The 17,265-nt window shown below is 43.0% G+C and overlaps 1 protein-coding gene across 2 annotated transcripts in view; it reads right to left on the bottom strand.

Annotated features, from left to right (window-relative positions):
* Positions 1-17,265, bottom strand: part of VOPP1 (VOPP1 WW domain binding protein) — a 175,474-nt gene that overhangs the window by 37,675 nt on the left and 120,534 nt on the right. The window contains exon 3 of one of the 2 annotated variants that reach the window (XM_061395686.1): positions 2,835-2,912. The exons of the other annotated variant lie outside the window; for it this stretch is intronic. Coding sequence (XP_061251670.1) covers positions 2,835-2,912 — 78 coding nt within the window. The remainder of the gene's footprint in view (positions 1-2,834; positions 2,913-17,265) is intronic. 2 annotated transcript variants of the gene reach the window in all.

The following is a 17,265-nucleotide window of genomic DNA, read 5'->3' as shown; positions in this document are numbered from 1 at the left end:
CTCTTCCTGCCTTCCTCCCCAGCAGTTTTCAGGTCTCAGGCAGCAGCAGAGCCTCCCTGGGCCCGCATCCCCCAACTCTGCAGGAGCCCCACAGCAGGCAGCACTTACCTGCCAGACTGCACTGTGTCGCAGTGTGCTTTTCAACTCTACAGCTTTCCAAATCCTGGGGCCTACATTAGACTACCCTAGGTAAGGATTACTTAAGATATTAGAGCTGACTTCCAAAAGCATTCTCTGCCAAAACCTCTGTGCTATGCTAAGGAACCCCAAATCCTCCAAAGTCAAGGGGAGCCAGGTTGGAGAACAGCCCTCCATTCGCTCCATGCCCAGCTCCCTCCTCCCAACCTCCTACCTCTCCCCCCAAACTTCCCCCCAACACCAGCTCCCCACCATCCCTCTCTCACCAGGTCCATTCTTAGGGCCCTGGCCCTAAAATGTGCAGGTCCCTTTGCCAGGAGGGCCCTCTTCTCTGAGACCCAGACAGAAGCCATGAGCTTTCCCCAACTTTTCTGTCATCAGAAGTTGCATGCTTTGTTTCCAGAACACTGGCTTAAAATTCTCCATGTGTTTAGACATCTGTTCTACGAGCCCAGCTGCCATAGGGCCTCTCCACAGGACCCTGGTACGTAACAGACACATTACCGAGAGAAGGAACATATGGAGTGAAAACCAAGCGCCCTCAAACTTCAGCTGGGACTTGCATCTCAGGGTGTTCTCTGGCTGTCTCCCTGGTTTTGTTGTTGTTCATTCGCTCAATCGTGTCCCTATAGGTTGCAGCACGACAGGCCTCCCTGTCCTGAAGGAAATAGTGAACTACCTCCCAGACTTTGCTCAAACTCATGTCCATTGAATCGGTGATGCCATCCATCCATCTCATCCCTTGTCATCCCCTTCTCCTCCTGCCCTCAATCCTTCCCAGCTTTAGGGTCTTTTCCAGCGAGTTGGAGCTTCAGCCTCAGCATCAGTCCTTCCAATGAATGTTCAGGGTTGATTTCCTTTATGTTGACTGTTTTGATCTCCTTGCAGTCCAAGGGACTCTCAAGAGTCTTCTCCAGCACCACTGTTCGAAAGCATCAGTTCTTCAGCACTCAGCCTTCTTTATGGTTCAACTCTCACATCTGTACATGACTACTGGAAAGACAATAGCTTTGATTATATGGACCTTTGTTGGTGAAGTGATGTCTCTGCTCTTTAATACACTGTCTAGGTTTGTCATAGCTTTTCTTCCAAGGAGCAAGCATCTTTTAATTTGATAGCTGCAGTCACCGTCTGCAGTGATTTTGGAGCCAAGAAAATAAAGTATGTCACTGTTTCCATTGTTTCCCCATCTATTTGCCACGAAGTGATAGGACCAGATGCCAGATGCCTTTGTTTTTTGAATGCTGAGTTTCAAGCCAGCATTTCCCCTGGTTTAGAAGCTGGTATCAGAATCTCAACCCAAAGAACTAGACCAAACCTTCTGGTATCTGGCATCCCGAGCGTGGAGACATGCCCTCCTTCCACGGCGCTCATGAGATGCCTCTGTATAGGGGCCCATTGGCTTGCTGAGGTGCCCTGACCCTGACAAGGGACACCGGCAAACAGCTCGGAAGCACCAGCTGCCAGTTCAGAGGACGCTTCCAGGAAAGGTCAACAGAAGCTGCTCTGGCAGCCAGGCCTGCAGAGTTCTCCTGGACTCTCAACTTTTCCTTCTTTCTAATCACATAAGACCTAGACTTTGACAAGTTTTCTCCTCTTGGCAGCATTTTCACAGCTTCATCATCATTCTCTGGTGCTTCAGGCCAATGTGAAGCACTGCTGATCCCTTACGGGACCCTTAGCCACAAGTTCTGAGGGAACACGTGGGTGACGCCAGGCAAAGCTCTGAAATGCCAGAGGTGTTTACATTCCAAAAGTCTCAGGCTAAAAGATTTTTTCTTCTACTATAGTTTGAGGTGCTAGCAGCCAGAAGGTGGGGAGAAGCCAGTGACAGCCTGGCACCATTCAGGGCCCCACATGACAGCTGAGTCCAGCCCCCAAATGGCCAAGGCCTGGCCACAAGGCAGTGATGGTCAAATGAAGAGGCTCTCCCATTACAGAAAGCAGCATGTGGAGTCCCCGATGGTGCTGGTTTCCCTAATCAAATATTAGGAACAGTTATCAGGAGGCCAATAGAAAAATCTCACAAAAAAGCCAAGTGGCTCCTGCCACGGGGTCAGGAAAGGCCTGTCTTCAGACATTCATTATGTCTAAAGGCATTCCTTACAGGCATCCTCTGAGGACAGCAACTCACAGGAGGTTCCTCTCCTTACTGGAAACTCTGCACCCATCCTTCCAGGACTCTGTCAGCTTTACTCCCTCATTCTCTCCTGAGCTACAATCTTACAGATGCCGGATGGCTCTTTCAAGTTCCTCCAGTGGATCTGGAAGATGGGCAAGGATGTAGGCTGTCTTGAAAGTTAGGATTCAGCTGACACAACATAAATATGGAAGATTTCCAGGCAGCAAAAACTCTATAGCAAGATCTGCCGATTCTCCAATTAAGACAGGCAGCCTCAATCCATTTCAGACATTGGTGGAAGAGCTGCTGAAGGCTGAAGCTGCTGTACAGTCCAGCTTCCCAAAGAATAACTCTTCTTTCCCAGCCACAAGCCTGAGGAAACAGGGATGAGCTTTCTGCAAACTCTGGGAGCAGAAGCACTTGATACAAAGCCAGCCCAAACATATCTGCTTGCTTGATAGGCCACCCGGAGACCACGACCTCAGGTGGAGGTGATGTCACCCTGGCTGAGACTGACTGGGCAGAGCCCTGGGGAAGGGGGGAGCATCTGAGACCTGGAAGAGTCATGACCTACCAAAAGTACCACAGCCTCTGTATGGAGAGGGCCCGCACACAGCACCTGGAGCCACAGCAGTCCTCGTAAGGGCGGCATCTGTGGGAGAGAGGGCACAGGCTGTCAGCTTCCTGCAGAAGAAGGGCTGGACCAATTGGGAGGTCCAGGCAGATTTCAGTGTGAAGGACAGAACTGCCACCACTGCATTTTATGAAACTAGCAGAGCTGTGGTGGCCCAAATAGTAGGCGCTGAGAGGGACAGTGTCATTCAAAGCATCTGTTTGCTACACATCCCGGTGGGCAGAATCACAGTGGTTTCCTTCTGGGGAGGCCCTATAACTGGATGAGCAAAGACCTGCATGAAACCAGAGGGGAGCATCAGCACCCTGCAGATGCTGGGCAGTGCTGACCAAGTCAGAAGATGGGGACCTGCATCAACAAGGCCAGAGAGCTGAAGTGCAGAGGTCATGAAGCTGGACAAGTTCTGTGCTTTAGTCCTGGTCTTACCACTTACCGGCTGCAAGACTGCTAGCAAGTTACTCAACATCTATGAGCCTGTTTCCCCATAAGCAAAAGGCATGGGAGGGCAGGGCCTCCTTATAGCACTGCTTTAAGTCTGAAGGCCTCACCCTCACCTAAAGTGCTGACAAGGGCCACGGCTGCTCACACCTGTCCTGCCCCCTTGATGCTGCAGTCATGGTGCTCAGCGCCCTTCCTCCCTGAGTAGAGCCCTGAGAAAGGCCCTCACTCTCCAAGGACAGGCCCAGAACAGGGCCAAGGTTCCCAGGGGTCAGCTCGGACTCCTCCAATATCCCCACTCTTCCCCAGACCCGCTTTCTTTAAGAAAAGAGAGAAGCGATGAAAGCTTCTGCACTTTGGCTTTTATAGACACACTTTCACTACAGCAGTTTCAGTCCAAGTGGCAGTGGGTTGGGTGTGTGTTGAGGGGTAAGGCTGTTTCTCAATAATATTAAATGATCACAGAATTATGATATATCAAGTTCCTGCCAATTTTCTAATTAAAAAAAAAAAAACGTAGTTGGGAGAAATACACAATTTGATCCAAGACTTTGGACACTGAATTTTTAGGTAATTACAGTACAAATTGACTTGCTTTATGTAGAAAAATATGTAGAAAATAGCTCCCTATAAAATATTAGCTAAGATGGAGTATTATGAGTTATAACGGAACCCCACACATTTGAGCTGTAGTGCTGTTTCTCCCTGGTTGGCTCCCGGGGCTTCGAGCTCTTTAAACATTCAGCACCCAATCACTGCTATATCCTCTATCATTTCAAGGATAAACTGAGCAGAGAGACCCCCACCAAACCATGCCATCACACACACACACACACACGCCCATTCCTCCTATAGACCACAAACATGAACTTCTGTCTACTAGGTAGAAATTCTTGATTTTGATGGGATGCTCCTACATGCTGGAGCATAAGCTAAAATCTGTTTAGCTTCTTTTATCCAACCAACAGCTAGCAGAGCACCAAAATATGTGCTTAAAAACACTACTGGTTCTCACAACCCAGGCATCCAACACAGAGTCACCGAGCTGCCACTCTGAACTCAGCCTGTGCTGGGTCTGGGGGGAGCCATAAAAACCCTAACAGAAGGACATGTGGGAGCTTTCTTTCTAGAAGAAGGGGACAAACAACAAGCAAGAGAAACATGAATGGGGTTAGATGGCAGTAAGTTCCACATGGTGAAAACTAAAGTAGAAGCTGGCAAGTTGAAAGCAGTGGGAAGGAGTGGTGGATGATACAATGTAAAACCAGGCATTCAAGGATGATTCACTGACAGGGTGACATCTGAACACAGACCACGCAGACATCCAGCCTGGCTGTGACGTGAACTGCACGAGGGCCTCAGTGTTAGGAGAGGATCGCTGGCCCCAGGGCTGCGAGCCCTCCAGCTGCAGTGTGGAGAGGAGGCTAAGCACAGCGAGGAAGACAAAAGGAAACGCTGGGGGCAGGCCAGCCAGGGACTAGGCCAGGGTTGGATGGGCACTGCACGAATAGCATCATCTGCTGATACTACACAGAGCACCATCCACAGTGACTCCTTGGGTGTGTGTGTGTGTGTGTGTGTGTGTGTGTGTGTGTAGGGAGGGGGGCACTCAAAGGAGATAAAGGGCTTCTGCCTTCCAAAGTACATGGAATTCAGACAATTAATTGTACACACAGAGATGGGACCATTTTTGACCACGAATTTGCAAAGACAAGAGTCCTTAGCAACTAAGTTAGATCCAAAGATAAATGTGATGATGTGGTAGAGAGAATTCAAAGACAGCCCCAAGATGCCTGCCCCTCTAGAATGCACAGACTGCATGATTTCCTCCCCTTGAGTGTGGCAGGTCCTGCGACTATGATGGGACCGTCACTCCCATGATTATGAAACATTAAATAAAGTAGTATGTTATGTAAGACAGCTGTAGCAGACCAGGGGGGCCTCTGTGGCTTTGAAGAAGAGAGCTAGGACTAAGGGTGGTCTCCAAGAGCTGAATGTGACCCCCAGCCAACCAACAAGGAAACTGGGACTTCAGTCCTACAACATGAATGCTGTCAACAACTGAATGAATTTACAAAAGGACACAAGCTCCAAAAGAGAGCACAACCCAGCCACCCCTTGGTTTCAGCTTTGTGATATCCAGGACCAAAGGACCCCTCAATGCTGTGTCCAGACTTGTGATCTATAGGAACTGTAAGAAAATAAACACAAATGGTTTCAATCTGCTCACCTGGCAGTGACTAATGACTAAGCAATAGAGAACTTACACAAACGAGAACAAAGGTTATATGCTTTGGTCACATCTTACATTCAAGATGCCAGGTCAGTGCCTCACAACTGTCTTATTTAACATGCAAGTAAAATATTATCAACTCCATGTTTGAAATAAGCTCAGGTAACAAGGCGCCGGGGATGTCACACCTCCCACACACACACCTCCCCAGGCCACTGTCTGCTGAAGCCAAGAAAGGATTTGGCAAATATTCCAGGAAGGTGTTTTGCACAGACACTGATTCTGCAGTAACACTGAGTCTTTTGTCACCAAAGGGCTACCTTCTTGGATCCCACTTGATCTTCCTATTCTTCTGCTTGGACCAAGTCATCACCACGATGGTGTGTCGTGATCATGCTCATGAACAGTGACTGTGTAAGACTCCACAACCGTTTACTCATGCAAATAAACCAACTGCAAAGGACTGAGAAGTAGGGCAGTGGCAGGATGTCTAGGAAAGTAAAGGGGTTGAGAAGGTATAGAGGGGAAGGCGAAGTTTAAGGTGGCACAGTTTAAAGCTTAACGTTTCCCAAAGAGCAAACCAAGCCCAGAAGAAACAGGAGGTAAAGGTGAAAATTCAGCAGATGGTAACAGAAAAGGTGAAGGAAGCATAGACTTCTTGGGCAAATGGTGGGAGATCCCTGTGATGGAGTTACAAACAGAAATTTAGCAACCACTCTTTAATAATAGGGCTTCCCTGGTGGCTCAGAGGTTAAAGCGTCTGCCTGCAATGTGGGAGACCTGGATTCGATCCCTGGGTTGGGAAGCTCCCTGGAGAAGGAAATGGCAACCCACTCTTTAATAATACCTGAGGGAGTTCTTGCTTTAACATGGAACTGCATATTGACCAGACTTCCTATACCATTGCATGCCAAGAACTCTCTACAATTAGCAGATAATGTAACCATAAAGACAGAACTAACATAGGAAGATGAGACACTGGGTAAAAGTACGGTGATGATTTGGGAAGAACTACCAAAGTTCCCGGTTTGTGACACTGTACAGGACACAGGGATCAAGACCATCCCCATGGAAAAGAAATGCAAAAAAGCAAAATGGCTGTCTGGGGAGGCCTTACAAATAGCTGTGAAAAGAAGAGAAGCGAAAAGCAAAGGAGAAAAGGAAAGATATAAATATCTGAATACAGAATTTCAAAGAATAGCAAGAAGAGATAAGAAAGCCTTCTTCAGCGATCAATGCAAAGAAATAGAGAAAAACAACAGAATGGGAAAGACTAGAGATCTCTTCAAGAAAATCAGAGATACCAAAGGAACATTTCATGCAAAGATGGGCTCAATAAAGGACAGAAATGGTATGGACCTAACAGAAGCAGAAGATATTAAGAAGAGATGGCAAGAATACACAGAAGAACTGTACAAAAAAGATCTTCATGACCCAGATAATCATGATGGTGTGATCACTGACCTAGAGCCAGACATCCTGGAATGTGAAGTCAAGTGGGCCTTATAAAGCATCACTATGAACAAAGCTAGTGGAGGTGATAGAATTCCAGTTGAGCTATTCCAAATCCTGAAAGATGATGCTGTGAAAGTGCTGCACTCAATATGCCAGCAAATTTGGAAAACTCAGCAGTGGCCACAGGACTGGAAAAGCTCAGTTTTCATCCCAATCCCAAAGAAAGGCAATGCCAAAGAATGCTCAAACTACCACACAGTTGCACTCACCTCACACGCTAGTAAACTAATGCTCAAAATTCTCCAAGCCAGGCTTCAGCAATATGTGAATCGTGAACTTCCTGATGTTCAAGCTGGTTTTAGAAAAGGCAGAGGAACCAGAGATCAAATTGTCAACATCCGCTGGATCATGGAAAAAGCAAGAGAGCTCCAGAAAAACATCTATTTCTGCTTTATTGACTATGCCAAAGCCTTTGACTGTGTGGATCACAATAAACTGTGGAAAATTCTAAAAGGGATAGGAATACCAGACCACCTGATCTGCCTCTTGAGAAATTTGTATGCAGGTCAGGAAGCAACAGTTAGAACTGGACATGGAACAACAGACTGGTTCCAAATAGGAAAAGGAGTTCGTCAAGGCTGTATATTGTCACTCTGCTTATTTAATTTATATGCAGAGTACATCATGAGAAATGCTGGGCTGGAAGAAACACAAGCTGGAATCAAGATTGCCGGGAGTAATATCAATAACCTCAGATATGCAGATGACACCACCCTTATGGCAGAAAGTGAAGAGGAACTAAAAAGCTTCTTGATGAAAGTGAAAGTGGAGAGTGAAAAAGTTAGCTTAAAGCTCAACATTCAGAAAACAAAGATCATGGCATCCGGTCACATCACTTCATGGGAAATAGATGGGGAAACAGTGGCAACAGTGTCAGACTTTATTTTTTGGGGCTCCAAAATCACTGCAGATGGTGACTGCAGCCATGAAATTAAAAGACACTTACTCCTTGGAAGGAAAGTTATGGTCACCCTAGATAGCATATTCAAAAGCAGAGACATTACTTTGCCAACAAAGGTTCATCTAGTCAAGGCTGTGGTTTTTCCTGTGGTCATGTATGGATGTGAGAGTTGGACTGTGAAGAAAGCTGAGCGCCGAAGAATTGATGCTTTTGAACTGTGGTGTTGGAGAAGACTCCTGAGAGTCCCTTGGACAGCAAGGAGATCCAACCAGTCCATTCTGAAGGAGATCAGCCCTGGCATTTCTTTGGAAGGAATGATGCTAAAGTTGAAGCTCCAGTACTTGGCCATCTCATGCGAAGAGTTGACTCATTGGAAAAGACTCTGATGCTGGGAGGGATTGGGGGCAAGAGGAGAAGGGGACGACAGAGGATGAGATGGCTGGATGGCATCACTGACTCGATGGACGTGAGTCTCAGTGAACTCCAAGAGTTGGTGATGGACAGGGAGGCCTGGCGTGCTGTGATTCATGGGGTTGCAAAGACTCGGACACTACTGAGCGACTGATCTGATCTGATCTGATCTGACCAAAGTTCCCACAATATTATACAACAGAGTGTTTTCAGATATTGTCACCCACTAGTGGATTATGAAATCAAGTTATTGGGTTGTAACATCATGTATTTTACAAAGGTAAAGATTTTTTAAAAATCAGAGGGTATCCCACAAAAAGAATGTTCTGTAAAACTTAGGTTTTGGTCACATACAGCCACATAGATATACACATTGCTTCAAACCTACTGTTGTGGAAGCCCCAGGTCAAAAGTGAACAGGCTCAAGTTTCTGTTGTGTCTAGAAGGGATTCTTTCATCCTCCTGGTAGGTGCTGGGCAGCTGCAGGCCCAAGTCTCCTGACTAGCAGATCACTTCCTGCTGTTAATGGTGCTGGGCTAAGTCTGGTCCCCTATGACTTCTGTCTGGGTCACACTGATGCTGCTCCTAATTCTACTTGATGTCCTGCAATGATCACATTCTAGAACTCTCGTGGAGAGTTTTGTCAGTAAGAGATATCCTTGCTCATCTGCTTCTTATGGACAACCTCTGAATGAGGGTAGGAGGTGGCTGCCCAGGATGGAGAACACAGACGGCAGACACCTGCAGCTTAGGAGCAGTGAGACTGTGACCTTCCAAGCTCAGAACAGTTTCTTTCTCACTGTTCTATCACCTTCACCATCAAGATGTTTCCTGCGGAATTAGCTTGACTCTTGACTATAACTAGAGCTACCCAGCTCTGGGCACATTGAGGGCTGAAGGGTAACCTGTCCAGTGATCACGAACTTGGTACAAAGGCGGAAAGCAGATATAAGAATAAAAATTTAGGAGGGAAAAAGATGGCGGAGGAGTAGGTAGACATGGAGTACATCTCTCTCCACAGATACATCAGGAATACACCTTCAGACACAGACGTGCATGCAGAACACCAGCTGAGAGTGGACAGGAGAACCTGGCCGGTGGAAAAGAATATATAGAACCACACAAAACTCGGTAGGATGAAGGAACTAGGGGGAAAGACTGGAGTGTTAGTAGGACTGGACCTGCCCACAGCAGGTAGGGGAACTGAAGCAGGGGTCCGATCCCCACAGTGGGGCAACTGTCTGAATCAGAGGAGAAATAGTTAAGGCTGAGGGTGAAACAGCTGATCTGCATCAGCCTAAATGGAATGAGAATCAGACAGTCCTTGCTGCAGCCATACATACCCCAGACAGGAATGCTGGTCTCTTGGAAAGCACAGAGGCTGGGAGCTGGAGTTTAGGGAATGTGGAGCAATCCCAGGGCGAGGGCTGCTGTTGACTGCAGACAGATGGATCGAGGGGATGTTAGGGAGGAGACTGTGGCAGGAAATGATGGAAGAGGAAAGGCAGGCAGCCATGGAAGCAAGGCAATACTGCTGAGTCACACCATAGTCTCTCTCTTCCCACACGCCAGCATCAGCAGCTGAACAATAGACAGGCTGGCCCATCAAACGCCTGATGTCCTGAACCACAGAGTAGGATGCCAGCCAGGGTGCTTCTTTCAGTGACTGATGCCCTGAACTCCAGAGTAGGACCCCACTCAGGGTGCCCCTTTAAGTGCCTGACACACCCAAACGACAGACAAGGACTCCAGGCAAGGGAGCCTTCTAAGTGCCTGAATGGGCAGAGCTATGGAGAAAGAGTGGCCAAAGAGGCCTTCTGATTGCCAGCTACAAGAGGCTCAAAAACAGACTCTGACAGGGCCATAACTCCTGCGGCAGAGGCAGTCTGTGCTCCTGCACACTTGGTGCTGTCAGGGTCCCCGCAAGCCAAGCAGCTGCTCCACCTTCAGGCTCAACTAAGTGTCTTATGTCTATGCGCACAGGGTTGCTTCGGTTGTGTCCGACTCTTTGTGACCCTGTAGACTGTAGCCTGCCAGGCTTCTCTGTCAGAGAGGGAGTTCTCCAGGCAAGAATACTGGAGCGTATTGGCCAATACTGGTTGCCATATTCTTCTAGAGCACTATATTTCCTGCTGCCCTAGCCACCAACTCCCCTGAGTACCTGGTGCTGCCAGAATCCCTGCAGACCCAAATCCTGCAGTGCAGCCTTAGGAGCTAAACCCCAGTGGACGACCCACATGTAGAGGTGGAAATAAAACCACAGTTGAAACCCAGGGGTACTGTGGCTAAGGAAGAAGACCCAAAACCTTTCCACTAGCTGTACAAGCTGCAGATTAAATCCACATGATCAACTAAGCAGACTCTGTGTCTAATGGAATATATAAAAGGCCACTGAGAGCTCCCACAAAAGAAAATGCTCTAGCTCTGATGGCTGTGGACACTGAAGGCAAGAACACACAGGAGTAGGACCAGATTAGAATCTGAGCTGCCTCCACAGCAGGTCCAGAGATCAGCACAGTGTTGGAGGGCATCCTAGGGAGGTGAGGGGGACTGTGACTCCCAGCGAGGGAAAGGATTCTGACAGCAGTGACTCAAGAAAAACATTTATTCTTCTTCTTTTTTTTTGACTTGTTCTGTAGATTCTGTTGGATTTTTCCCCCCTTTTTCCTCCTCTGTTGTAGTTGTCAATTTTATTGGCACTAAGACATCCAACTAAGCTTTTGAGCTTTTTTTCCCCCTCAGTTACATTTTTTATTGTTGTCATAAACCTCTGCCTCCTAGTTGGGCTTTTGCAGTTCTGTGGAGTTTTCCTCTTTTTTTTTTTTTCTTTTCTCTTTTTTAATTTTAATTTTTTAAACCTATTATTATTTTTCTACATTTATTCCTTTGTTTGCTTTTCCTACTGTTCTTTTCTCATTGCAGTTAATCTTTAACATACATAAATCTTCTTTATCTACCTGAACTCTGCATATCTATTCTTTCTTTACTTTCTCTGCTTTCCTGTCAATATATTTGCTAGTTTTATTTTCATTGCTTTATTCCCCAATTGGCACCTTGCTTTAGTTTTCTATTCCAGTTTGTGCTTTAATTAGTTTTGTTCTGGTAGATATAATTTTTGGTTTCCTTTGTTTGCTGGGTCAATCTATTGTACTTTATTTTTGTTGGACTGTTTTGATTTTGCTTATGGGTGTGTATATGCATATATGTATATTCAGTCACATTTGCTAATGTTGTTATAAACCTCTGCCTCTACATTGGGCTTTTGCAGTTCTGTGGAGTTTTCCTTTTTTATTCTTCTGTTTTGTTTTTTTCTTTTCTCTTTCTTAGAATTTTAATTTTTTAAAACCTATTGTATTTTTCTACATTTATTCTTTTGTCTGCCTTTCCTATTGTTCTTTTCCCATTTCAGTTAATTTTTAATGTATATAAATCTTCTTCATCTACCTCTATTTAATTTTGCATATCTATTCTTTCTTTCCTTTCTTTCTCTTCTTTCCTCTCAACATATTTCTTAGTTTTGTTTTCATTGCTTTATTCCCCACTTGGCACCTTGCTTTAGTTTTGTTTTCCAGTTTGTGCTTAAGTTAGTTTTGTTCTTAACTGGTCAACATAATTTTTCATTTCCTTTGTTTGCCAGGTCAATCTACTGTACTTTATTTTTGTTGGACTGTTTTCACTGCTCATGGGTGTATATGTATATATGTATATTCCATTATTTTAATTATTATTTGCCTGATTTTGTAACTGCTGTTTGTCTGGGGTTCATCTTTGGTTTCTCACTTTTGGATATTTGTTTTAACCTCACTTAATGCCATAACAAACCACTTGTGGAATCTTTGTTCCTGACCAGAGATCAAGCCCTGAGCCTTTGGAGTGGGAGCACTGACTCCAAGACCCTAGACTACCAGAGAACTAACCCTAGGGAGGATCAAACAGTGAGAACTCACACAAAGGAAACCACTTGAATACAAGACCTGGCATCACCCAACCAAAAGTAGCATCCTATGCAGGATGCCTCACCTAAGTAAGAAACAAAACAAAAAAACAAACCCAATCATCAGCAGACATGATTACCACCTCATTCAACCTTGCCCATAAGAGGAAAAATAAACAAACAAAAACTCAGCACAAATTTCACCCTAAACAAAGCTCACACAAACCACTGGACCAATCTTAGGAGGGCAGAAACCAAAAGGAAGAATTAATTCAACCTTCTTCAAGGAAATAATTCAACTTTCTTTGAAGCCTGCAAAAGGAGACCTCAAACACAATAACTTAAAAATAATAATAATGATGAAAAACCAGAGAAATACTGAACAAATGAAGGAACAAACTAGAAACACAGAAGTCCAAATAAATGAAGGGGAAATAGGCAAACTACCTGAAAAAGAATTCAGAATAATGATAGTAAAGATGATCGAAAATCTTGAAAACAAAACGAAGAAAATGCAGCAATCAATTAACAAAGACCTAGAAGAATTAAAGAATAAACACACAGAGACAAACAACACAACTACTTACATTAAAAATACTCTAGAAGAGTCAATAGCAGAATATCTGAAGCAGAAGAACAAATCAGTGAACTGGAAGATAAAATGGTGGAAATAAATTCTGAAGAGCAGAATAAAGTAAAAAGAAGGAAAGGAGCTGAGGACAGCCTCAGAGACCTCTGGGACCATATCAAACACACCAACATTCGAATTATAGGGGTCCCAGATGAAGAAGAGAAAAAGAAAGGATATGAGAAAAATTTTGAAGAGATTATAGTCGAAAATTTCCCCAAATGGAAAAGGAAATATCAAGTCCAGGGGGCACAAAGAGTCCCATACAGGATAAACCCAAGGAGAAACATGCCAAGACACATACTAATCAAACTAACAAAGATTAAACACAAAGAAAGAATATTAAAAGCAACAAGGGAGAAGCAACAAGTAACATACAAGGGAAACCCCATATGCTTAATAGCTGATCTTTCAGCAGAAGCTCTGCAAGCCAGAAGGGAATGGCAGGATATATTTAAAGTACCGAAAGGGAAAAATCTATAACCAAGATTCTGAACCTGGCAAGGATCTCATTCAGAACTGATGGAGAAATAAAAAGCTTTTCAGACAAGCAAAAGTTAAGAGAATTCAGTACCACAAAATCAGCTTTACAACAAATGTTAATGGGACCTATAGAGTCAAGAAATACAAGAGAAGAAAAAAAGATCTACAAAATCAACCCCAAACAATTAAGAAAATGGCAATAGGAACATATATATCAATAATTACTTTAAATGTAAATGGATTAAATGCCCCAACCAAAAGACACAGACTGGCTGAATGGATACAAAAACAAGGCCCATATATATGTTGTCTACAAGAAACCCACATCAGACCTCAAGACACATACAGACTGAAAGTGAGGATGGAAAAATTCCATGCAAATGGGAAGCAAAAGAAAGCTGGAGTAGCACTCCTCATATCAGCCAAAATAGGCCTTAATATAAAGAAGATTACGAGAGATAAGGAAGGACTCTACATAATGATCAAGGGATCAATTCATTAGGAAGACATAACAATTGTAAATATCTATGCACCCAACATAGAAGCACCTCAATACCAAAGACAAACACTAACAGGCATAAAAGGAGAAATTGACAGTAACACAATAAAGTAGGAGACTTTAACACCCCACTCACACCAATGGACAGATCGTCAAAATAGAAAATTAATAAGGAAACACAAGTCTTAAATGATGAGTTGGATCTCCTTGATATCTTCAGGACATTCTATCCAAATGAGGAAGAATACACCTTCTTCTCAAGCACACATGGAACATTCTCCAGGATAGACAACATCTTGGGTCACAAGTCAAATTTCAGTAAATTTAAGAAAATTAAAATCACAATCAAGCATCTTCTCTGACCACAATACTATGAGACTAGATATCAATTACAAGGAAAAAAAAATGTAAGAAATACAAACACATGGAGACTAAACAACATGTTTCTAAATAACCAACAGGTTACTCAAGAAATCAAAAGGGAAATCAAAAAATTTCTAGAAACAAATGACAATGAAAACACGACAACTCAACACCTATGGGATGCAGCAAAAGCAGTTCTAAGAGGGAAGTTTATAGCAGTATAATCCTACTTCAAAAAACAAGAAAAACATCAAATAGACAACCTAACTTTACACCTAAAACAACTGGAAAAAGAAGAATAACAAAACCCCAAAATTAGTAGTAGAATAGAAATCATAAAATCCGAATAGAAATAAATGAAAAATAAATGAAAGAAACAATAGTAAAGATTAATAAAACTAAAAGCTGGTTCTTTGAGAAGATTAACAAAATTGACAAACCTTTAGTGAGACTCATCAAAAGAAGAGAAAGAATCAAATCAACAAAATTAGAAATGAAAAAGGAAAGGTTACAACAGACAGTGCAGAAATACAAATGATTATTATAGACTATTATGAACAACTATATGGCAATAAAATAGATAACCTAGAAGAAATGGACAGATTCTTAGAAAAGTTCAATCTTCCAAGACTGAACCAGGAAGAAATAGAAATTATGAACAAACCAATTACAAGCATTGAAATTGAAACTGTGATCTAAAATCTCCCAAGAAACAAAAGCCTAGGATCAGATGGCTTCACAGGAGAATTCTATCACACATTTAGAGAAGAGCTAATGCTATCCTTCTAAAACTCTTTCAAAAATTGCAGAGGAAGGAGCACTTCCAAATTCGTTCTATGAGACCACGTGGCATCACCCTGATACCAAAACCAGACAAAGACAACACAGAAAAAGAAAACTACAGGCCAATATCACTAATGAATATAGATGCAAAAATCCTCAACAAAATTTTAGCAAATAGAATTCAGCAACACATCATAAAGCTCATACACCATGATCAAGTTGGATTTATTCCAGGAATGTAAGGATTCTTCAACATATGCAAATCAATCAATGCAATATACCATATTAACAAATCGAAAGATAAAAACCATATGATAATCTCAATAGATGCAGAAACAGCCTTTGACAAAATTCAGCACCCATTTATGATTAAAAGTCTTCAATAAATGGGCATAGAAGGAACCTACCTCAACATAGTAAATGCCATATATGGTAAGCCTACAGCAAACATTACTCTCAATGGCAAGTAACTGAAAGTATTCCCCACTAAGATCAGGAACAAGACAAGGGTGTCCACTTTCACCACTATTATTCAATATAGCTCATGAAGTCCTAGCTAAAGCTATCAGAGAAGAAAAAGAAATAAAAGGAATCCAGATAGGAAAAGAAGTAAAGCTCTCACTGTTTGCAGATGACATGATACTGTACCTATAAAACCCTAAAGATAGTATCAGAAAATTACTAGAGCTAATCAGTGAATTTAGCAAAGTTGCACGATACAAAATCAATACACAGAAATCACTTGCATTTCTATATACTAACAATGAAAAACCAGAAAGAGAAATTAAGGAATCAATCCCATTCACCATTGCAACAAAAAGAATTAAATATCTAGGAATAAACTTACTTAAGGAGACAAAAGAATTGTACACAGAAAATTATAAGACAATAATGAAAGAAATCAAAGACAATATAAACAGATGGAGAGATATTCCCTGTTTCTGGGTAGGAAGAATTAATATTGTGAAAATGAGTATACTACCAAACACAATCTACAGATTTAATGCATCTCTATAAAATTACTAATGGCATTTTTCACAGAACTAGAACAAAATATTTCATAATTCATATGGAAACACAAAATACCCCAAATAGCCAAAGCAGTCTTGAGAAAGAAGAATGGAGTTGGAGGAATCAACCTCCCTGACTTCAGATTATACTACAAAGCTACAGTCATCAAGACAGTATGGTACTAGCACAAAAACAGAAATATAGACCAATAGAACAAGATAGAAAACCCAGAGATAAACCCATGCACCTATGCGTACCTTATTTTTGACAAAGGAGGCAAGAATATACCATGGGGCAAAGACAGCCTCTTCAATAAATGGTGCTCGGACAACTGGACAGCTACATGTAAAAGAATGAAATTAGAACACTCCCTAACACCGTACACAAAGAAAAACTCAAAATGGAGTAAAGAGCTAAATGTAAGACCAGAAACTATAAAATTCTTGAGGAAAATATAGGCAGAACACTCAATGACAGAATTCAAAGCAAGATCCTCTTTGACCCACCTTCAAGAGTAATGGAAGTAAGAACAAAAGTAAACAAGTGGGACCAAATTAAACTTAAAAGCTTTTGCAAAGCAAAGGAAACTATCAGATCAGATCAGATCAGTCGCTCAGTCGTGTCTGACTCTTTGCGACCCCATGAATTGCAGCACGCCAGGCCTCCCTGTCCAGCATCAACTCCCAGAGTTCACTTAGACTCATGTCCATCGAGTCAGTGATGCCATCCAGCCATCTCATCCTCTGTCATCCCCTTCTCCTCCTGCCCCCAATCCCTCCCAGCATCAGAGTCTTTTCCAATGAGTCAACTCTTCGCATGAGGTGGCCAAAGTACTGGAGTTTCAGCTTTAGCATCAGTCCTTCCAAAGAAATGCCAGTGCTGATCTCCTTCAGAATGGACTGGTTGGATCTCCTTGCAGTCCAAGGGACTCTTAAGAGTCTTCTCCAACACCACAGTTCAAAAGTATCAACAAGATTAAAAGATAACCCTCAGAATTAGAGAAAATAATAACAAATGAAACAACTGACAAAGGATAATTTCCAAAATATACGAGCAGCTCATACAACTCAATACCAGAAAAACAAACCAATCAAAAAGTGGGGAAAAGACCTAAACAGACATTTCTCCAAAGAAGATATACAGATGGCTAACAAACACATGAAAAGATGCTC

This window comes from Bos javanicus, chromosome 22, assembly GCF_032452875.1.
Source record: "Bos javanicus breed banteng chromosome 22, ARS-OSU_banteng_1.0, whole genome shotgun sequence".
NCBI lineage: Eukaryota > Metazoa > Chordata > Mammalia > Artiodactyla > Bovidae > Bos > Bos javanicus.
The sequence above is the reverse complement of the archived record's forward strand: the minus strand, read 5'-3'. Positions and strand labels throughout refer to the sequence as shown.